Here is a 25562-nt window from a genome sequence, read left to right as displayed (position 1 = left end):
ACAGAATTTCATGTTGACATCGGGAACAACGAATCTGTGTATAATTTTCTGAGAACTATGTCATTAACATTACAAAGAACTTTATTAGGAAGTACCATATAAGAACATGAAAAATTCCAATACAACAGAAATGTACGAAACGGACGCCATTTGGCAACATGCCAATGATAAAAGGGTATATACTTTAAATTGTTATTCAAATCGAACGAGTTTAATTAATCTTAATTATGACGAAATGTATATTAAAGTTTACACAGTATAATGACTTGCATTAATTTAACAATCTTCGTAATTGAAAAAAAAATGAATTTTAAATTTACAGTTCAGGGACTACGTCACCGTATGCAGATGATTTAAAAAACATAGTGGAATTTTAAGAGTAACTTTAACAATAAGAGGTTTATGACATGCGCCTTAAATCGTTTACCAGTAAACAAAAAATCGAATTCGAGGAATTAGTATAAATATAGTTTGGGGATTTCAAAACGATTCTCAGCCAATTGAAACATCTTCTTAAAGATCGCATGTAAAGCACATTTACAAATTACTTGTCTCATTTCAGATATTGTTTTTGAAGAGTAATATTCCATAAAATGTCATTTGGCAAATCAAACAGATTTTCAGACAGAACGCACCAAGATATGACTGGTCATCATGGGCATCATGGCTATCACGGTCATCATGAAGACCATGGACATTATCAGCAGCAAGTCCAGCAATTAAAACATTGCCAACGAACTGCCGACGGTAAACAAATTTACTTGTGCTTTTATCTAAGTAAAGATGATATAAAAATTTTAGGCTTATTTCGTTAAATTTTAATCACATTTTTATTATTAATACACATTTAAAAGTTTTTTGTACTTTTTATGATTAAGGAATTCTAACGTTTTATAATTCATATATGTAAGAGTTAAACCGTTTTGTAGTTTTTATATTTAAAACATCGATAACACGATTGGATTAAACAGTAATATACTTAAAGAGAATGTATTGATCTCACATGTTACCTTGTATTGATGATGATGAAGAGTTATTGGTTAACGTCCAGTGGCATATATTACATCCTTATCGGGATGGTAACATGTTCATCAGATATCAATATGACCTGCTTTGTACACGCTCAGCCGGATTTTTAATGTGCTAGTTCACCCTACCCGCACTCAAATTATTCCAAACTCCATAGTTGTACACTGTTATTCTATGGTCCTTTGCTATTCGAATCAGCACAAATTAATAGGTATACTTTGTCACTTGTTAAAAATAGCAACATGTCCAATATCACTGCACAAAGAATTTTGGATCACATATGAGTACATGAATTTGCGGCACGTTATGAATATTGACCCAGTTACAAAATTATAAGTCTTTTTTTTTTGTCCCGGTCGTTGAGTAAACCCACATCTCCCGTTCTCGAAGGGAGCACAAGACCAAAGAGACGGTTACTTTGTATTTGAAACACTTTAAAATTCGAAGTAAAGAGAAATATCGGGAAAGAAAGGCGTTACAGAATTTCGAGTCTCATCAGTATTCAAATAGACCACTTGCACATTAAGTGGCGTTTCGCTTTCAAATCTGCAAAATATATCGACCGTAAATAGGTGGGGCAAAATACGATATTACGTACTTCCGGTACGACTAATCACCAAACAATGTGCAAGTGGTCTATTGATGATGTTGGTAATCAATGTTGTTTATTCTATTTTGAAATAGCAAGTGCCCAAATGGTATACGAAGTATATGGCAACTGCATAGCTATTTTAGAAGAATTCGAGCAAAGAGAACAGAAATCAAATCGATTAACAAAATCAAATATAAACCTTCCTGACCAATCTCATAAAGGAGATTATGACGTGAGTACAAGCAAGAAATACATCGTATTTAGATTGTAAATATTTTAATCAGATCGGAAGAACTGTTCGATGCATTATTTTAGGGGCATGCGATACAGTTTCATGGGAATATTATGATGCATGACGTTGCTAACGTATGTATGTTATTTTTCGCGACGTCAAACTGACATATCGGGGAAAAGATGCATTTTTCGACTGATTTTAACCATTAGCTCGAAAACGAGTACATGGGTCCCCTTTTTGTATGAAGATTATTTGTACCAATTTTTATGAACAAATCAACGTTGATTTTTTATAAATTAGATAAATACACAGTAGAATGTTTTTAATAAAAATGAATTGTTTCCAACGAAATGTTACACTAATATAAGCATACATTGTGTATTAATGTACAAAAGATATTGCAAACGCTTTAACAAAAATCCGCTTGCGTTTATCTTTTGAAACAATAGTTCGGTTTGTCTATCCAAAGGATAGAAATGTCCAAGAAACCATAATTTTTAGTAAATATCTTAGATGTTGACTGCATTTATGTATAAAAGTAGCACACGAAGCTATACGTTTTTATTGCACATTTGAATTAACTCTAGGTGAAAAATAGCTTGTATGCAATTTTTCGTCAAAAATTCACCGTGGAATCAAAACTGTATTGTATGCCCTTAAATATTCATTGAAACCCATTGGTATTCATTTATCTTTTTTTTTTGTTATTTTGCTTTTCTGAAGGGTTTAAGGTTGTTGTGCTGGTGCAACTCAGTTTTAAGGATGTTCGCTGATCTTGTCTGATATTCGGAATCCTCGGGTTTTATCGATGTAGTGCGATTAAAAAATTCGCCGGCGAATCCTCAACTTTTCCTTTCATAATTTTATTATAATTATGTAGTTTAAAAAGCCATATTAGAAAACCTCATAAAATCCTTGTTATTGTTTTTTTAGTTTTAGAAAGAAAAAAGGTGTCAAGGTTATATGTAAGGAAAATCTGAGAGAACCATCTCCCCCAAAATTGATAATGGCTTATATCTCAAAAACAAGTATACGGAACTTTCATTTTTCTTGCTTTTTTAGTTTCGTTCGTTATCTATATACTATCAATTAATAATAGGCCTTGTAGTTTTGAAACAGAGCAGCGACCATCCTTAAACGTGTTTCAAAAACAATAAAGCAGAAAAACAGAAGAGGTACATATCTCTAATACAATATGATAGTATCCATTAAAGACCATTAAGGGGAACATGGGGAAGGAACTAATGTTTATAGCTGTAAGAGATTTCAGAGTTTTTAAATTAGTGAAATAAAGGATAGAGAACAAGGTATTTATCTAATTATGAATTGAAAAATTGAAGTTAACTCACTAAAGAGGAAATTTATTATAGATTTGTCTCTTATTCTAACGCATAGAGGCGAGTTATGAATTCAATTTGTAAGGTCTATTTATAGTTTTTTTTTGTTGTTTTGAAAATGATTAGGTAAGACGAATACTTGAAGCCCAGTTATTGATGCTGGAGACTCAAATAAAAAGTTGCCGTGATGATGTTCGAGATAAGGTGATAAAAACCCTGAAAGATTTAACAATGGGATGGTACGCTGAAAGACACGACAAGCAGCTCCCTACGGACAGTTATACGGATAAATATGCTGCAAAGATATACGAGATTCTCGCCCGTGGAAGAACATCTCACCCATCAGACTTTTACCAGAAGTATGAGTAGATAGAGAAATAGTTTTAGATGAATATTCTTATAGAAATTCTTTGAGATTGTTTTCAATAAATATTATAGAAATTCCATTTCAAGAAAATACACTTTTTTTTTATTGTTTTCTTATTTGTATAAAATTTGAAGTCGATAATTCACACAAAAGTTTCAAAACCTCTTCTTTTTCTTTGTAATCAAGTAATTGTAATACTGTATGTAAACAGTTTCGAACGTCTATTTAGGATTTCGCGGTGGCAACTGTTAAAATACGGTTTTGTAATTTCGAGGACGATTATAGCCCTTGGACCAGCATATTAAACGTCACAGTTGTATAGTGGGGATAACCTTACAACTTGAACTGCGTTGGGTAATTTTATAAATAAAAATATATATTGAGTAAACATAAGAGACAGCAATACAGAGATTATCAATTGTCCGTAACAATAAGCCTCTCGTTTGTACCATATAATTACATGTCAATGTTGGAGCATAATTGGGGGAATTGAGGTAACTGTTGGAATTCGAGGGAACGCAAACGAATATGATATTGTAAAGCATTATTCATGTTAGTATACTAAGATAATATAAATATTTACAGACCAGGTGACGTAGCAGGTGTAAGTAAAGAGGAAATGCAACTTGTATTAGCTGCACAGCATAAAATATCAGAAAATGACAGAAGCTTTACAGACGATCCAACAAGAAGACCGAATACACCTAGTGTTAGACCAGGAGACAAGAGAAGAGGTAAAGTATATATATATATAGGATAACAATCATGGTTGTCTAAAAATAAAGATTACTGTCATTCCAAGTCCTATCTTTTTTTATTAGAGAACATCCAGATTTTATCCTTTATTATTTGTACGACAAAGCACATTCTCAAAATGTTTCGGTAAGAATTGATGACTGAATGCGCATGACAATTCTACTTTCGTTTTTAAACCGCAAAATATTCAAAAGATCGTCAGCCAAATAATGGTATGAAACGTTTGGAAAAAGTATGATTATGATACTAGTAAGTGCTGCCCTTGAATCAGGTATATGCAAATGGGTGTCACTTATGAGCATAACACTACCTATTCTTTTTGAAACGGGACTAGCAATGGAGTTCTAAAAAAAATTGAAATATTTATTAGTCTAAAGTTAGTAGAAAATTAGAAATCCCTAATATCATACATAAGCGATACTTGTTAAAACACAAAAACCCACGGTCAGTCTAATTGTATATTAATAGTGCTGGATATGTTTAAACCCCCTTTGCCTATAAATGGCGAAAACAATTTACCCAGGTCATCCCCTTCATGAACATTGATTAAAGGTTATCGATTCCTCTGTTTACAATGTACTGGACTAGAATTAAAAATTGACTTTAGTTAATTCCTCTTTATTGTATTTTATGGGATAAGTATAACTCAGTGATCTGAGCCTGTCTCGGTCGTCCTTACTAGTATATTGATGTGTAAGACAATGACCACTTTGTCTAGGATAAATACACGAACCCTCTTTGTATGCTAACGAATAATACGATGACTCAAAGTCACCCTTCCTTTTTTTATTCGTTTTATAATTGTTTTATAATCATTCTTTACTAGGAAAATGACATTGGGTCATTTTGTGAAACTTATCCGATATGACCTTAGGTCGTGGGATTTGTACATGTACTTATCTAATGTGAAGTGCCACTGTGCTTAACATTTAGATACAATGGGATGATAAGTGTTATTGTGTTCAGCACTATTATAATTTATATATACAAAGGGTTGGGTTTTTTTTTGTCTGTTTGGGTTGCTCATCCAATTTTGTCAATATAAAGAAACTAGTATATATATTTGTTTAGGGGCCAGCTGAAGGACGCCTCCGGGTGCGGGAATTTCTCGCTGCATTGAAGACCTGTTGGTGACCTTCTGGTGTAGTCTGTTCTATGGTCGGGTTGTTGTCTCTTTGACACATTCCCCATTTCCATTCTCAATTTTATAAACAGTTATGTTAGAGGCCTGCAAGTTGGTCGTGTAGCTTGCTATAAACCAGTTTTAGCCCACCATTTGTTTCGGAAAATGTCTGTACCAAGTCAGTAATATGGCAGTTGTTTTCCATTCGTTTCGTTGGTTGATAAAGTCTTACGTTTGATTTTGCCAGTTTTAATGGACTTCCCCCTTTTTGAAATTACCTTAGAGTTCTTTTTTTTTGTTTCACTTTTTATATTAGGGATTTTTAACTGTCTACCCAACTCAGTGTATGAATTTTCAACCCCTTCCATTAACCCCGATTATAATTGGATAGGTTATATGATTTCCATGTTCCTGGTATGAGTGTAGCAGTCCATATTATAATAATGACACATTTTTTAAACGGTTCTTATCATTCTATGACTGGCAATCTCTTTGATATTTTGCGGTTATTAAACAGAATAGAATTGACATGCGCATTTAGTATGCAGAACATATATCTATATGATGTATACTTTTACGACGATATTGATCTGTGGTCATGGATGACCTGAGTTCGATTCTTATAGGAAGGTTTTAGAATGTGCTACGTCAAAGGGGCCTGGCGTTTGTTTTTGTTCAGCTAAGGGAATTCAAACTTTGAACATAAATGGCATTGATCTTCAATAAAAATCAGAATATAGGTACATTTGAAACTAATCAGAGACACGTTTTTGTTGAGAAGATACGTTTATAAGCGGCAACACACAGTTTTATAGATCCTTCCATAAATGCACACTTAACAGTGAAAACCTTTAAAAACTGAAATCTTGTTTTACATTTTAAGTTCCAAATAGATTTTCCGGGTGCATATGTTTCGCTGCGATGAAGACCCATTGGTGGCATTGGGCTGTTTGCTGCTCTTTGGTCGGGTTGTTGTCTCTTTGACACATTCTCCGTTTCCATTCTCAAATCACTTTATACAGAGTATTTAGAAATGGAGATACGCATTTAAAAAATCTTTAATCGACTAAGGACGACAGTTTACCGATCTTCAAATCTCGTAAATAGATTAAGAAGAAAGGATTGTACTGTAATGTAAAACGCCATTTCCTGTGTCATTTGATTATTGCTGACTTGGTTGTACTTTCATTTAAAGAAACATTCAATAAAGAAAAATGAGATTTATGGTATACGTCATAAATAAAAGCAACAGTAGTATACCGGTGTTCAGAAGTCATAAATCGATTGAGGGAAAACAAATCCGGGTTACAAACAAAAAGATAGCAACCAAACGACAAAAAAACTCAATGTTTAACCCCATGGCAAATAAATAATTTAAAGTTGGTTTTTGAAAAGAATTGTTTCTTAAGAAAAATTCTATCATTGCAGGTGCAGAGAGACTCCGAACAATACGAAAAGATCTTGAGGATTACATTCCATCAGAGTACTTAGGTACTGATATGAAATGAAAACAGCTGACATCAAAACATGAGTGAAAAGTGTTAATCTTTGACGATAAAGTAAAGAAGTTACAAATAGTTTATTACATTGTCAGGATGTTTTCTTTAAAAAATAATTTATTGCCATTTTACAGTATTTTTTTTGTGATTTGACATTCACTTGTACTTACAATTTTTGACATTTATACACGTATCTTACATCAGTCACGTACTGATGACCTCATGTTTTTATTGGTAATTAGCTTTATTTAAAAAGAAGAAGATACAATACAAGTATTGGTCCTATTGATTTTCTTATTTCACCATCTTATATAGATAGATATGTTTGAAAGTATTTAAAAGAGAGTTTAAATGATTTATTAAAAATATACAGATTATTGTAATAATTTTTATTATTTCACCAAGAAGATAATTCTTCAGTACGGAAAATTTAAGAAAATTTTAAAGATCGGAAGTTGATATTTTGTCTATTCCTTTGAAAGGAACGCATTTCTACGGAAATACTCTGATTGTAATCTCTTCTTTGTTTTCCTGTTGGCAAAAGTCTAAATATATATTTTGTATCATTTTATTTTATACATCTCTCAGATCGTTAATGTAACAGGTGCATGCTCAGTTTTTTGCATTTAAGGATGTTTGCTCCTCATTTTCAAAATAACAAGCTTTTTTAAAGACTGTTATAAATTGACAGTATACAAATAACTGAATTTAGAATTCAGAAAAACATGAAAGGTCCGTGTCCTTGTTTTTGAGATATAAGTAACTGGAAATTTGGCAGGAAATGATTTTCTCTAAATTTTGCATACATTTATCATTGATGACTTTTTCAAAAACTATGAAAAAATAATAAGGATTTTTATAAGATTTTCAAAAATGTCTGCATATTTAAACTCTATATAATAAAATATGAAAACAAAAGAAGGGGTTAGTGGGCAAAACTGCACTACATGGTTAAACTATAGGATTCCTAATATCTGACAAAATTTCAAAAACAAAATCGGTGAGATATCCTATTTACTGTTCCTTGACCTTAAATGTAATCTGTACATTGCACACGATGGTACCTTTTGGTTTTTCTATAACGTTGCTGCATGAAATTTAATGTAAAGTACAATTCATCAAAACCGTTGTAGAAAAAAGGAGCGATTAAATATTTGGACATCAGTAGAGGTAGGCTGGTCCTTTTCCTTGCAACATACGGGTATCTCAGACACCCTTGTTGTCAAGTCAGAGCCAAACAGATAAAGGACAGGGAACCAGTCTACAGTAGAGGTACCTGTTGTTGAAGACTGTATGTTAACCTTTAACTAGATGTTTTTTTTTAGTTCCTTTTCATTGTCATTCATTCAAAATCATATTTTATTTGTATTTAACAAAAATCCTATTTTGATCATATTTATCAAAAGACCACAATTATCATTAGTATACAATATAGCAAGCTCTAAATCTCCACAAGTTGTCTTATTCTTCAAAAAAAGTTTTTAATTGATTCCTTCTTGATATTTTCTTAAGAACCTTACTGAAAATATTGTGATGTACTTTGGTTTTTCTTTATACAAGCATCAGAAATCAACAGACTTTATAGACTGTAAACAGAGTCTAAGAATAATACTCATACACCAGATGCTTGATTTGTAACTGACAATAAATATGCTACATTTGATGTTTTTTTTAAAAGACAGACGTCATTTCTATAGGAAATAACATTTTGTCAGGGCATGAGTTTCCTATAATTTCCTTTATAAAGGGTTGCTGCAAACCAGGAAACTCATGTACTAAGGGTTCTTAATGTTTAAAGTGAAGTAATCTCTTTAAATGTTTGACAGACGCCGTCATTATTTACTTAACCATATTCAATATATAGATCGTAGATTACAACTATGTTACAGTCTTAGCCTTAACCCTACTTTCCTTGTTTGTGATATGACGGAATGCGATTGATCGTCAGATTCATAAGTGTCATGTGCTACATGACGTAGGTCACCAGTGGTGTCGAATCCCGCATGTGGTAAGTAGGTGATTGTCAGTTTTCCCACCGAAGTTCGGTGATGGTCTTCGGGCACCCCGGCACCCCGACTTTCTCCGCTTATAAAAACTAGGCACAAAGATGTAGCCAAACGTGCTGAAAGTGGCGTTAAGCACCAACAATCAATCAATTAACCAGTATTTGAGGAATTGCTTACTCTACTATAGGATCTGTTTTAAGTTTTTAGTCGAAGAAGTTTTTTTCCGCCTTCTTTCTTCCGAAAATGTTGTCAGACTTTGTTTTTTTTCTGAAACATTGGAATATTTTTACTCACATCCTATTACCTGCTATCAATAATGTCCATACAATAGGACCTGTGTTCCTGATTGCCATTAACACATTTGTGTTTTGCTATTGTGTACGGCAAACATTTGTCTGTTTCCGATTGCAATTGCAATATGATGTATTTTGTGATCATGTTCAACAGAATTTTACCTGTGTTACCTATTGCATCTGCTGAACCTATAGCAGAAAAGGGTTCGTTACCTATTGTACAAGTCTTGATCGACTTACTTGTAAAAAAAAATTAAAAAGTACATGTACGTGTTCAATTTAACCTTTGCTTTTACAAAATTCTCAATTTTACGAAAAACAAAATACACTAGGAATAGAATACCTTAGATGTATTTGGCAAAAACTTTCGGAATCTGGGTTCGCAATGCTCTTCAACGTCATAATTTATTTGGCCATATAAACTTTTTATTAAAGCGTCATTTATGCGTCTTGCGTACACAATTAAATCCTGGTATCTATGATGAGTTTATTGACCAGACAAGGTCAGAAATTGAATGTAATCTATTACGCAGTTTAAATAAATTTATTGCGTAAAACAATTACATAGGAAACCTAAATATATCTGTATCGTACACACTAAGGAAGAATTTCAAACACAAACGATTTGTAAAACGCGGAAATTTAACATTTACCTTATTGTAGAGAAAGTATGAATAATTTTTGTTCTAATAGTGTAGTTAATCATATGCAATAAGTAAGCATTCTCGACCGAGCACATTTGTTTCCAACGACAGAAACGGGTATTTCCAAAAATACATATACATTGGCAGAGATTGATATTTCTAAGTAATGATTATGTAAGTATGGTTTTACATATTTACATGATACGAATACTATAAACAGAGAGAGCAGAACATGGGGTCAATCCACAAACCATAAATCAAAGAGCAACAGACAACATAACGACCGGAGAATGATAAACTATTTTCTGCGACATACTACACAAAAACAAGGATAATCACGAATCAAACCACAAAGAAGTGCACTCAGGTACTCCGAAAATGTACAAAATATAATACAAAATTAAATTTATATTCAATAATTATATTTGTAATGATGATAATGATGAACAAAGAGTTCTTAGAGCTAAAGTTGAAGTCATTTCTTCGAAATATTTGATGACACTACTAGTTTCATTAATTGGTAGACCGTTATAACTGCGTTGCAGGTGATCAAACAGACCTTTTATTAGTTACTAGACGGTATCGGTTTTGTTCATTATGAGAGGCCGTAAAGTCACCTGTTGTTGATGAATCCTTTTTTTTTCTATGATTGATTTGTCGGGTAGTCTCATTTACATGATGAGTTTATTTACCATTACACCACGTCTCCTTTAAGTCATGTGGTACAATTCAAATCTAAAACAAAGTTGAATATGTAAAATTCTTGAAGTTTTACTATGAAACACGTGTACATTGACTTTTTTTCAAAAGACAATCCTTAATGTAATAAAAATCTTCCGATATGTGCTACTTTTAAATTATTATGTTTCCGTACTGTAATTCGCCAATAGCTTTTCCAAATGTAGTGATCTTTACCACGAGACCACGCGTTAGTTCTTTGGCAACCGCACAGCGCAAGTGCGAGAAAAACACGATCAAAGAAAAAGTAAACAAACGTTGAAGTTAGATAGTGTTATTTGATCCCGAAAGAAAAAAATTATGACACCAAATCATTTAACAACTGTTAGGAAAAAATGTAATTAACAAATAGAAATGCATTGGTAAAAAATTAAAAAAAAGATCGCTCTATTGCATGTCTATCGTTCCACTATTTTTTACCGAGCTCCATTATTCTGAGTTTGTGTTGGTTGTTTATGAAGATCACACACGGTAAAGGTTAGCCTGGGATCCTGCCTCACTGCTCGACAGTAGAGGCAGGCGGAAAAAAACGACATGTATCCGTTTTTTTAATGTAAGAATGATGCATCGTTAGATAACATCATTTCTTGACACATGGCGGGAAATATTTACATTGCCACGAATTAATTGTAAAAACAAAATACAAATTCCAGAAAAATATAGCAATTATAATCCAAACATTATTGATTTACATCGTGAATCACTAGTTAATTTACGATCCGATCATACTAGTTGTTTATAGAACACACATACCTATACGCAGTAATTCATTTCAGTTTAGCGCTGAAAAAATAAACACGTGGATTGTATTTTATACGTCTGGCCGTACTGACACGAAGAAGAAGTTTAACTAGGATGCCAGGCTAGGTAAACGTCGGGAACAAAACACGAAAGTTAATCAGCAGGGGAATTTTTCCACTGAATGAAATATTCTTTGTCGATTATATGTTATTAAGGGTGTACCCAACTCTATACCCCCCAAAACAACCCTGTCGTTTAATTTTTCTTGTTTTTCTCTCATTGATAAACTAGGCCTAGCTAAACATCTTATAAATATTTTCAAAAGATTTGAACCATAGGTTTAAAAGATTTGGCAACTCGAATATGGCATCTTTTACATGCTAATATCGTCCAAATTTGGAAGTTTCAGAAATATGGGTATAGGGGTATATATGTTAATATTTTCAAAAATTAATCCTAAATTGACAATAGCATAGTTTATAGTCATAACTGAGGCAAATTTGAGTTCACCGATACCCTTTACTTCTAAGTTTTTTATTTTGGATTTAATGTTTTGTCCGAACTAAAAAAGAAGGGTATCAGAGTCAGCCCCCAAAATTGAATGTGATGGGTCTAGTATTTGAAGAAGAAATTTTTTTATGAAAAAAGATGTCTCGTTTAATTTTTTCAAAAAGCTAACCATTTGTAGTGTTATATCAGTCTGTTGTTCTTGCAAAAATTTATAAAAATTTAACCACATGATTTTTTCGTATTAAAGTTTAAAGTACGTCCCCACCCTCAAATTGGCTCAATAAATAAGAGCAAAATCTATTCTGATAGTACATAATGGCCATAACTTTTTTGTCTTTTGATCTAGGCCTTAGATATTTGCATGTGGATGTATCATCATGAGGTTAAGTGTCTTGTATCGTGATGACCTTCATGTAACCTTCAAATTTGACCTTAAGGTCAACTTAATGTACTTTTTCGCAAGAAACATAACCAGGCCATAACGTCTTCGTCTTTTGACCTATACCTTACATCTTTGGCATGTGGATGTATTATCATGAGGAAGTGTGCACCCTTACAATTTTGACTTTCATGTGACCTTGAATTTTAACCTCGAGGACCATAACTGTATTTTTGGCAAGAAACACTTGAGCAGGCCATGACTTGTTGTCTATTGACCTAGGCCTGAAATTTTTGGCTTGTTAATTCAATTCAATTGAATTCAAAGTTTTATTTAGAGTCAATATTTAGTTAAAAAATACATATTAAACAAGCTCTAATCGACCATACAACAATATAGACACACAGTATGACATATCAACAAATTCCATGCACACGGAATACATAAAAGACATGTATATACATAAAAAATTCAAAAAAGGTATAGTTTCTATTGAGGCGAAGTGTACGTACCTAACTCCTCCACAGAATGTTTTTTTTTAATTTCACATATAAATTCTGCTTGTAAAAGTACACGAGATAATAAAATGAAAAAGGGAGTAACCGTTTTTCGTTTTTGAGATACGAGCTGTTGAAATTAACAGCATGAGACGCCAAAAATACATAGGATACATAGGGAAAATCTTAAAAATCGGCAGATATTTTACATGATCAAGATTTTCAATTTTGTTGGTCTACAGATTAAAAAAAAAGATATACGATTCAAAAATGAACGAAGAATCCATTGGTGCAAAGAACCACGTCTCCTGAAAATCTGAACTAGGTTATAAAATAGAGCTGACCGTGCAAGACCTTTATGTATAATCAAGTTCGTTAAACAAAGAATGTGATAGTATTTCTGCAGAGGTTATGAAAATTAGATACAATTGGTTTTTACTTTAAAGCAAATCAGTCTTAAAAATGCTATCAAAATGTAAGAGTCTTAACTCATTTCACCTCTCATTCCACCAAACATCAAACTGCAGTTAGAACTGTCACATTATTTAATGGCCCCCTTGTACTCTATTTAGTCTTAATCTTGAATTGAGACTTGAGAAGAAAATTTTACTTCAAAATTGCATTCACTAATTCGGAAAGATACACAAAAGCACAACAAAAGAAAACAAATTTCGATATCCCTTCGAAATTAGAATTTGATAAAGCAAAAATAACATGTTCTATATTCATCATACATGTGTAGTTTCAGTTTCAACCATGGTTTTAAATTTAGACTTTACTTTTCCCAAAAATTGCGGACGGAATAGAAGACACCTGTTTATATTCTACACCTGCCAGGATAAAGGTTGAAATAGGGAGTAAGAGAGTTGAATAATATAGTGTAATGTTTTGTGGACTGAATCTGATGGTTTTTTTCTTGTTGTTGTCTTTGTTCCTCGACTTGTAAATGATGTACTAGTGGTTGATTTTATCCTTGGTATCTTTTCAGACATTTTATATGAATATAAATCATGTCCTAAAATTTTCAATTGCATAAAAAACCATGCCAGCGTTTTTCAACACACAAATACACATGTCATATATAAATTATTCGTAACCTACAATTTTACACTACTAAGTGTATTTCATTCAAAACTACCGTTTTCAAAAAAAGTATCGTGGAGTCAATTCTGGTTTGATTTTAATCAATTTGGTACGAGTAGAAGCATAATTGTTCTTGGTTTATTTATGTATTTGGTTATAATTTTATTGTAAGTCTTTTTACTTTTTATACTTTATTATATTATATGTAAGGCCTAGGTAAAAAAACGAAAACAGTTATGGTCCTTTCTGTTCCCCTTCATTTGCCACTTTGAAAAAATCTGACCTCCTGGTTTTTTTTTGTAAAAAGTAAAATCACAAAAATACTGAACTCCGAGGAAAATTCAATCGGAAAGTCCCTGATCACATGGCAAAATCAAATGACAAAACACGAATGGACAACAACTGTCATATTCCTGACTTGGTACAGGCATTTTCAAATGTAGAAAATGGTGGATTGGACCTGGTTTTATAGCGCTAAACCTCTCACTTGTACGACAGTCGCATCAATTTCCATTATATTGACAATGATGCGTGAACAAAATGTCACACATAGGGGTACAAAAACAACCCGGACCCCACCAAAAACTAGGGGTGATTTCATGTGCTCCGGAAGGGGAAGCAGATCCTGCTCCACATGTGGCTACCTTCGTGTTGCTTATGTTGTTACAAAGCCGGTAAATGGTCTTATTCGGTAGGTCACATTCGTGAAAAGGGAAGGGGATTGTAGTTACGACATAAGGAACATATCCGATATCATATGTATAACGAATATTCCATAACGGTCAACCAACTCGTGATGGCGTCCGTAATATTTACGCAGTGATGATTACAACTTCACCATTTGGATCTCTTGGTTTAAAAATGAAAAGGTCATAATTGGGAAGCTGAAATCATCTCTTTTGTCGTAAAGTTGAATTTTGAACTATTTAAATTTATTTTACTTTGAAATTTTCCTATTTTGTCTCTTTGAAGATGCATTTATGGAAAATGTGTAACTATAAATGGATTAAAAGATTAAATGAATAACAATAGGCGTACATCTGCTCTTAGCAACAATGTAAACATTCTGATCAGGATCTTTAAATTTCTTGCATATTGCATGTGATTTTAAAACGCTGCAATGAAACAGACTATGAGTAAGAGTTATCTTTTCTTAGGTGTTCTGTACCCCCCTAATTCGTAATAAATCGCGCATATATGACTTAATTTAGTATATATATATACATGCATTAGTTCAAAAATGTCCCAGAGATTATGATTACAAGAATTTCATTTCATATTACTTTAATTTATAAGAATATATTTTTAATAAAAATATGTGATTTTGAGTGAGTTTTTTTTAATGTATTTATAAATTTGGTATTTATCTTACAGGGGTAATCGGTGTAATCTGTTTTTAAAGGTCATACTCGTCTTTCTCCAAAATGGTATATTCTGTTTTGATCGCACACATTCGTTTCAGTGCCACTTCGACGAAAGATGTACGTGTATAGTTTATAAAATGCATGTAAATGTCGACTGTTCATGGAAAAATATTACAGATATTCCAGCTTTACCAGAAAATATCAGCAGTTTGAATCTTCAACACAACAGTATAAGCAAAATTCAAGCCAATGCATTCTTACAATCAAACAAGCTCACTGTTTTAGATCTTTCGTTTAATAACATATCTAGTTTGATTCCACGAGCCTTTATAGGACTAACAGGTTTGTTGTACCTGAATCTAGATCATAACAAATTGAACTATAGTGAGGTTACATTACCTAAAGGCGTTTTTAAACCTCTCCTTTCCCTGATACATCTAAGTCTAAAGTTTAACATAGTTGGTTCCACCTTGGACTCTGGTTTCTTTAAATTGCCATCTGAAACAATAGCAGATTTATCAATGCTGGAGAGAATAGAAATCGATGCCAGTTCTAGGACGGCAAAGCATTTTGGAGAGGGGTTTTCGCATTTAGTTAATCTTAATTCAATATACATTGGACAATCATATATGCTATGGCTGACTAATAACACTTTAAGATATATGACTCAGCTTCGTCATTTTTTTGTCAAATGTGCAGAAGTACAAGTAGATGATGGGACGTTTGCTTTACTAAAGCAACTTAATACTTTGTCGATTAAATACGATAGCTTATCTAAGCTGAAATATATGGAATTCTGTAAGTTCGTTGAAGAATTAAGATTTACAGCTGTTGAAATCTTCAGACTAACGAATGCCTTAATTAATGACGATACAATAACTCTTTTCCCATGGGACAGTGCTAACCTTTTTTTTCGACACACGCCTTTGAGGGAGTTATATATTACAAATAATGGGCGGTATGAGTGGGATTTTCCAAATTACCCAACATCACCGTCACCACGACTTAAAATAATTGATTTTTCGTATAGCAAATTTGTAAACTTTAGATTAAATCTAGCAAATGTTAGCAAGCTAATATTACGTAACAATACACTTGGAAAGTACCTTGCTAATAACGGATATATGAAATCAAATGAAAGTAGGATAGAACATATAGATTTATCATACAACTCAATCTACAAGTTGTATTATCCGATATTTCACGGACAGCCTAATTTACGGAATATCGATTTAAGTGGTAACTTACTACGAGAAATTGCATTCGATTTATCATACTCAATCAGTCTGGAGTCTTTGAATCTATCTGGAAATTATATCATGCTTTTTACCGAAGTAACAATGAGGAACTTAGAAACAATATCAAAATACAGGAAGCTTACAGTAGATCTCAGTTACAATGAAATCCAATGCAGTTGCTCTTCTTTATCTTTTTTGTTATGGATGAGAAACGGACCGGTTCATTTTCATCATTTTGGACATTACAATTGCGCTTATTCTGGTGAGTCATTAGAGTATCGAACAGTGAACGATGCAACAAGGCATTTACAAAGAGAATGTATAAATACGAGCCATGTTCTCGCCGGAGCTTCCTCGTTGCTTATTATAATACTCAGTTTCATTTTAGGAGCAATAGTATATAGGCAAAGATGGAAACTACGGTACATGTTTTATTCTGCTAAGAGTAAATACAATCAATACAAAGCCGTCTCAGATGTAATCGACTACACCTACGATGCATTTATATCCTACTCAGAAGATGACAGATCATTTGTGTTGACCGATTTTATTGAAAAACTTGAAAAAGAAGAGAATCTTAGTTTGTGTATCAATCATCGCGACTTTGTTCCTGGAGATGATATTACTGACAATATTATAAATGCTATTCAAAAAAGTAGAAAAACAATTTGTATTATTAGTAAATCATTTTTTGACTCATACTATTGTATGTTTGAATTTAACATGGCCAGAATGGAAGGGATACATTCAAGAAATGGAAAGAATGTGATATTCCTTGTTCTATACAAGCACGTGAGGTCAAAGGATATACCCTTAGTGATTTATGAACTCATACAAAACCAGTCATACATAGAATATCCTGATGATAGACAAGACACTGATATTTTCTGGGCAAAGGTCAAAGAAGCCGTTTGTGTATAAATGCTATTTATTTGAACAAAATAGCTAAACGACTCCAATTTAGTGACAATGATGCTGACTTTTAGTGAACTTGCCATGCTATATTAAAAATGTGCCTTTTTATACTTTTAAAATGTTCTTTTTCTTTGAAGACAGTACAATATGTTAGTAAACATTTGATATGTATTGTCCTTTTTCTTGTTCAACAGATATATAATTATAAAGATTTTGCATTCTTTTTTATTACTTATAATGTATATTTGCTATAAGTATACTTAACTTTAGAACAGTAACAATATTTCTGACAATAAATTAAGGTAACAGTGTATTTCACCAGTGTGCAAATCTCACAAATTGGTTAAGAACATAAATCCAGGCAACAAACAAAACTGAGGGAATCGCATAAATTACAAAAGAAATGAGACCGGATGCGTGGACAAGGTAAGCATCTACTGCTATGCATGCATCATGAGCCATGTGAATCCACACTCAATAAAAATGCCAATATCGGGAACATTCCGCACTCTATTCTGGCATCTAAAGTTCTCATACTGTTCAAACATGTTGCTATAGAGTTGCGATACAGACATATCGTTTCGGGCCACAAGTTCACGATGGTGACCATAATACTTACACATGTTACATGTATATATTGTTGTCTTCATAACCTTTTTGCAGTAGTTTTTGTGTAAGGAGCAAACCCTACTAATGAAGTCTATATAGTGTTAACAAGCACGAGCGGAACGTATCAATTGAGATATGTATACCCATACGTTAGGACATCATCATCATCATATCTTAAAATTTAAATTGAAGAACTTTTCAAGGTTTTTGTTTGTCTTTTGGAAAGTTTAATATAAATTCTGCCTCATATGAGTTCAAAATCTAGTCGAACAGTAGTGGTGCACAATTAGTGTCCATTGGAATACCGACTTTCTACTGAAATATCAATCCACCAAAATCAACAAATATGTTGTTGATCAAAATGTCAAGCATTATATCATCTTCGATGAATTTGGTGTGGGAATCATAGTGGTTCTTCACAAAAAAGATACCATAAGACGGATCTACAGAAAAACTATTGAACACTTTTCTTCACGTCGTTTATAAATAAATAAGAAAAATATCCTTACAACGGCAAATTGAGGTAACCGAATTTGCATCAAAATTGATTATGAGTGTTTCGGAAGGATACTTGCATACCATTTCCAATGGAACACGTGTCCCGTCGTATAACAAATGCACCTGCTGACCATGTTGAATAAAGAGTCAATTCAGTCAAATTCGACACTGGAAATAAACCATAAATCACTAACTTGTGATGATAACTTTGTAAGGAAATAACACATTATTAATTTAGTGCGACCGAACCTTTTTTTTTTTGGATTTGCTTTCATCATGAACGTTCAAACCAAAAAACTGATACACTTAGAAGTATAAATCATAGAAACGTTAAGAGCTATTTGACCAAAAAATTAATAGTAAAAATCAGTTAATGTCAACCTTAGTTATTTTTAGTAATTTGTTAGTTTATCAACAGGGAATTGAAGAAAAATGTAAAGATTTTAAAGCAAAACATAAGCAGGATTAGTTCAAAGCAAACACATCTCTATAACTTCTGACTGAATATATAATTAGACACTGATAAATGTGCTCCTTCAACCATATAGCTCATAAGAAGTTGCATCCTAACTGTGCTGTAATAAAATAAGAAGAGATGTTGGCTATTTGTTAGAAGGAAGGCAGAATTAAGCCGGTAACTCAAAGATACGAAACACATAATGACTAATATTTGATACAATAACGTAACTTAAACATATATCATGGATAAAAAATTCGTTATAGATACCGAACACTTTAGTTAGAACGCTAAGTGATATTTTCGTTTATCATATATTTAGTACTAAATACAGAAATTTTGTATATCTTATAAAGGTTCTTTTCCCCAGTCTGTATCATCTACCCTGTATCGCATACCCCGTATCGCATAGCTAAACTCGTATCGCATACCACGTATCGCACCCCTTTTGGAACATCTTGAGATTGTTTCTGGAACTCCTTAGTTGTTATCCGCTTGAAATTTTAGAAGACGACCTCTTCATGCTTCCGGAATCACACATGTGTTACGTCACCAAGGCGTGACGTCATATATCGAATGACGTTAAAGTTGGACATATGACGTCCAGTTGCCGTATTTCTTGGCATGATACGAAATGTAACCACATTAAATAAGCGCCAGCAAGAGGACAAAGCAGCAGTCTGTTAGCGGACGACCATTTAGTTTTGATGGGGGATTTGAGGGGGAGATAGCAAATTTGATGAGGTCAAAATATTTATTTCAAACATAAAGGCGGCCAGGTTATTTTCATGTTCACTCCGCCTGGGCCAGAATAATTATTTTCTGATCATCCCCAAATTGAATCCAAATCTGCCCCTCTTCGCCACCCTCAGCATTAACCTTTCACCCCGTAAAGTCATTAATCTTTTGTGATACAGATCACCTTTTAATAGGATACACATACAACTTCAAACAAATAGAGCAGTCAAAATGAAGTCTCGAATCTATATATTCTATTAACATGTAGAATAGCATTTGAAACCATGTTGGTATTTCAAATCTTGAAATTCATTCTTCAGATACTCGAGTATGGCATATAAGTGTTTACTTTATCATATACATACGCTATGAAGGTGTTGATAATATTGACTTTTAACTTGCTAAACGGAATAAAAACTGTATTTATTACAGTTTGCCAGTTATTTTTCTAATCACCACAAAGGCTAGAATTGAGTATTATTAATACAATAAAACCAAACTAAAATATTGCTAACTGACCCTTTTTTCCAGCTGCTACACCACCATTTCCTGATCCTCCTCCAGCTTCACCTCCAACTGCTTTTCCTTCATCACCACCGATATTTCCAGCACTATAACCTCCGTTGCTACTAGCACCGTATCCTTGGCTAAAACCTTGATCCAATTTTCCTGTGCAATATACAGCCCCGACAAGGGAGACCAGAAATAGGGTTATCATTCCCATGGTGGCTTATGGTCGACGATGTTAACCTGCTGTGATCATAAGACTGCTTGGGTCTGTATATATACCGTTGGATGCAATCAGAACTAATTTGATTATAATTGATAACCGCGATAATGCTTACAAAATAATTTGATAAATCATTAGCTATAAAACAAGACGTATATTTTAGCAAGTATTTAAAGTCTTTGATAAAAGAACCACATCTTTCAGATTTTTACAGAAAAAAAATATAAAAAATATAATTTTGACTTCAATCAATCATTTAATGTTATTTTCGGTTTGCAACAGTACTTTGATATTACCATTTTGAATTGGAAATACTTAAGGTCTGGTGCATGATACCATCAACGTAAAATTAAAGTTTGTATTTAGCGAGAAGGTACTTTTAAAAATCTCAAATTGTATAGCTCAGAAGAAATTTCATTTGAGTAGGCCCAAAACCTGAGATTCAACGTGAATGCCTAATGATTCATAAATGTAGACATATTTGCTAGACTAAGATTGATATATTTGCTTCAGGGATATTAACTGGAACAAATATTAGCAACAACGTTTGAAAAATACAAAAACAAATTCAAGCCGTGTATTGGACAGTGATCAGGTGATTAAATGTTTTAAAAAATGTCACAATAGCTACAAGAAGATATAACCACTATGTCCATTTCAAAAGAGAGACGAAAATAAACAAGGGAATTATTGAACTCATTTGTGGAAAAGAAACCAACAATGCATTGGCATATAACAAAAGAAAAAAAAAACATTTGAAAGACCAACAACAGTATTCAAAACACAACATTAAAACATATGGACTGAACAACACAAACCCAATCGAAAAGAACAACATCCTTGCTATGTTCAAGACCGTACTTTAGAAAAACAAAAATATTTGTCTTCAACATCACGAGTTGGTTTACCGATACGATGTCGTCTATATCTTTCGCGTTTCCTTAAAAAGAGACGCGAAGGACACCAAAGTGACATCAGAACTTATAACATCATTTCTCTGTATGCACCAAACATCTGGCCACATGAAAAAAATAATGTGATAGAAAAACTACCTCTAACATCAAAGTTAGTTGCATTATTCATACAAATCAGTTTAAAATCTTAATCATCCCAATCCTTCTTGTCGTTGCTAAGGAAATTAAATTTCCTTAACAACCAAGGACAAATTTTAAATTACGAACAGCTCAGTTTTTATTGCAGATAGCTTGAAATAGCTTATCATTAAATAAACAACAGAATATGCTAAATAAAAATGTATTTATTAAAGTAGATCATAAACGGTGACAAACAGTATAGAATAATAGAGCCAATAGCTATTATAGGTACTGTGGATCTTTGACAAAATGAGTAAAATTTGACCAAATGTGTGCCCCAAATATTTTTTTTTAAGAAATATAGCCAAAACATGACTCACTACACTTAAAGATTAGGTATTCAGCTGATTATTCATGAAAAAAATTCTCCGGGTAAACATATTTTTTACTACTGACGGATAATTTAAATTGGGTCATATTAGGTGGTGTAAACTGTTCATGTAGGCCAATTTTACATACCTTTGCTATTATAACAGATATTTTCCACCATACAAACCAACTTATATGTTATATAGATGTTGGTGTTTGTTGAATATGTTCGTTCAAATGACTGACCTATGGTTGACACTAAAAAATCTTATTGCAAACCTCAATAAAATGGGGTGGGGTTCACATTGACAATTTTGTTTTTTGCACAAAAAATAAGTAATAAATGTCAGGCACTAGAACTAAATTGTTCATCTCTTGTAATTATGCTTATTTATGCTTTATATAATTGTGCTATGGTAAATTTTTGTATTCTTGTCTTTTATTTTTGCTAAATAAATGTACTTTATCTATGTGCATTTGTGTGCCTCTTTGAAATTATTAAACGTGTTGTTTTCAATTTGTTACGTATTTGTTTGTTTTTATAGTAAATAAGATTATAACACAATGTTGACCGCTGTATCCTTATTTTTGACATTCTTACTAATTATGTATGTTTATTTTAATCCACCATTTTCTACATAAGAAAATACCTGTACCAAGTCAGGAGTATGACAGTTGTTATCTATTTGTTTGATGTGTATGAGCTTTTGATTTTGACATTTGATTAAGGACTTCTTTTTTTTGTGGATTTCAAAAAGTAGTATGATAGAAGTACAATGTTATGAAACTCGCTTTACCGTACCAAAATAAATTCATCCTAGATAACAAGTATAGTGTCTTTGGTGAGTGGCTTTTCCATTTGATGGACTGTATTAAATAAACTCATCATAGATAACAGGATTAAATTTTGTATTTACGCCAGACGCGCGTGTCGTCTACAAAAGACTCACCAGTGACGCTCGAATCCAAAAAAATAAAAAAGGCCTAATAAAGTACGAAGTTGAAGAGTCTGAGGACCAACATTCCTAAAAGTTTTGACAAATACAGCTAAGGTAATCTATTCCTGAGGTAGAAAAGCCTTAGTATTTCAAACATTCAAAAGTTTTGTAAAGAGTTAATTCATAAAAGTGACCATATCAATGATATTTCATGTCAGCACAGAAGTGCTGACTAATGGGCTGGTGGTACTCTTGGGGAATTAAAACTCCACCAGCAGTGGCATCGACCCAGTGGTTGTAAATAAACTCATCATAGATAACAGGATTAAATTTTGTATTTACGCCAGACGCGCGTTTCGTCTACAAAAGACTCATCATTGACGCTCGAATCCAAAAAAGTTAAAAAGGCCAAATAAAGTACGAAGTTGAGGAGCCTTGAGGACCAAAATTCCTAAAAGTTTTGCCAAATACAGCTAAGGTAATCTATTCCTGAGGTAGAACAGCCTTAGGATTTCAAAAATTCAAAAGTTTTGTAAACAGTTAATTTTTAAAAGTGACCATATCAATGATAATTCATGTCAGCACAGAAGTGCTGAGGACTGGGCTGGTGATACCCTTAAAAATGATATGTCGAAATCTTAAGCAAAGTATTTAAGGTTCTCACAATTAGTATAATATATTTTATCATACTTAATTATAAGCTTAGTGTCGATACCTTAATCAATGTATTTAACTTGTTAAAGGATTCTTAAATTTTGTATGATATATCTACATTGTTTCTTGTTAATCTTCTTAATCATACCAAATTATAAAACTAAGTGTCTGTAGTAAGTTTCTCTCTCCACCTTATTAGCGTTGAACCAAACTGATATACATCGTAATCGTGCTATCCAATAATTGTTTAATGTTGTGCGATAGAACTTCATTGTTCATCTCTTGTAATTATTAGATATAGGAAGATGTGGTATGAGTCTCCATCCAAGTAACAATTTATAAAAGTAAACCATTATAGGTCAAGGTACGACCTTCAACAGGGAGCTTTGGCTCACACCGAACAGCAAGCTATAAAGGGCCACAAAATTACTAGTGTAAAACCATTCAAACGGGAAAACCAACGGTCTAATCTATATAAAAACGAAAAACGAGAAACACTTATGAACCACATAAACAGACGACAACCACTGAACATCAGATTCCTGACTTAGGACAGGTGCAAACAATTGCAGCGGGATTAAACGTTTTAATGGTACCAAACCTTCTCCCTTTTCTGAAACAATAGTACAACTTCACAACAAAGAAAGACACACTATAAAATATCAATTGGAATGACTTAACTCAATCAAAAAACGTAGTAACACTAATTTACACACAATGAACGAATAAATTTGATCTATGATACAATGTAAATACATAGTTAATAAAATAAGGGATGATTAAAGTAAAAATATAAAACCGCTGTGAAATGTTAAACATTTTCAGAAAAACATCAACTATGAAAAAAATTACGTCATATTATACACAGGTAAATGAAAATGATTTTGTTGTTAAGTATACTTCTTCTCCTGTCTATGTAATCTTCCGTTTAGGAATACCATGAAATTTCTTGTATGTCAATAAAACTTGGTACATGTGGGGTGAATATCACCAATTAAACTATACAATTAGTGCTCGATAAAACTTCGTGTAACGGTGCCGGAACAGTATTTAAGGAGAAAGAAAAAAAAATTTTGATGTTCATAGTACGAAGATGTGACAATGCTTATTTGTGCTTTATTTTATTGTGCTATGGTAAATGTTTGTATTCTTGTCTTAAATATTTGCTAAATGTACTTTGTATATATGCCATTTTGTGCTCCCTTGTTGCATATTTGTTTGTTTTTATAGTGAATACGATTATAACACAATGTTGACTGCTGTACCCCTATTTTTGTCATTTTTACTAATCACGTCTGTTTATCTTAATCCACCATTTTCTACACCTGAACCAAATCAGGAGTATGACAATTGTTATCCATTCATTTGATGAGTTTGATCTTTTGATTTTGCCATTTGTTTAAGGACTTTCATTTTTGAATTTTCCTCGAGTACAGTATTTTTGTGATTTTACTTTTGACATGCTTTATGACAACATTGTCCTAAATACCAATCAAACAATGGTATAATAATAAATAGTGAAAATAATTAGTGACAGGTGCTCCATTGTCATTACTTTCATCTCCTGTTAACCGTGCACGCTGCATGACTTTTGGAGTAAATTTAAAGTACATGCATGTATGTTATTACGGATTCTGCCCTAGTTTTATATTAAAGGAGTTTGTCATTTTATTTCACAGTGTCAGATTTTACAATTATCATAATTGAACGAAGGCTGTTCATCGAAATATATGAGCCTGGATGTAATCACCATGAAACGGAAACAAGTTTTATTATAACAGGGCATTGTCTCGTGTCTGATAATATAAATTATATTGATGTTGTGGTCAGTTATTTTTTTCTCTCACATAGTTTGATAATTCGCGGATAAAAAACAGACGTAGTGATTTAAATTAGTGATGCATACCATAGATATAAGAAGATGTGGTATGAGTGCCAATGAGACAACTCTCCATCCAATTCACAATTTGTGAAAGTAAACCATCATAAGTCAAAGTACGGTACAGTTTTCAACACAGAGCCTTGACTCACACCGAACAGCAAGCTCTAAAGGGCCCCAAAAATGACTAGTGTAAAACCATTGAAACGGGAAAACCAACGGTCTAATCTATAAAAAAACAAGAAACGAGAAACGACAACTACTGAACATCAGATTCCTTACTTAGAACATGTGCAAACAAATGAAGCGG

At 32.7% G+C, this 25562-nt stretch overlaps 1 protein-coding gene across 1 annotated transcript; it reads left to right on the top strand.

Annotated features, from left to right (window-relative positions):
- Positions 1-491: 491 nt before the first annotated feature.
- Positions 492-7316, top strand: LOC127723457 (uncharacterized). Its single transcript, XM_052230102.1, has 5 exons — positions 492-747; positions 1714-1853; positions 3320-3552; positions 4146-4294; positions 6868-7316. The coding sequence occupies exons 1-5, from the start codon at positions 594-596 to the stop codon at positions 6945-6947; spliced, it is 756 nt and encodes a 251-aa protein (XP_052086062.1). The 5' UTR covers positions 492-593; the 3' UTR covers positions 6948-7316.
- Positions 7317-25562: the final 18246 nt, after the last annotated feature.

This window comes from Mytilus californianus, unplaced genomic scaffold (assembly GCF_021869535.1).
Source record: "Mytilus californianus isolate M0D057914Y unplaced genomic scaffold, xbMytCali1.0.p SCAF_13, whole genome shotgun sequence".
NCBI lineage: Eukaryota > Metazoa > Mollusca > Bivalvia > Mytilida > Mytilidae > Mytilus > Mytilus californianus.
This window is presented reverse-complemented; position numbering and strand designations above follow the sequence as displayed.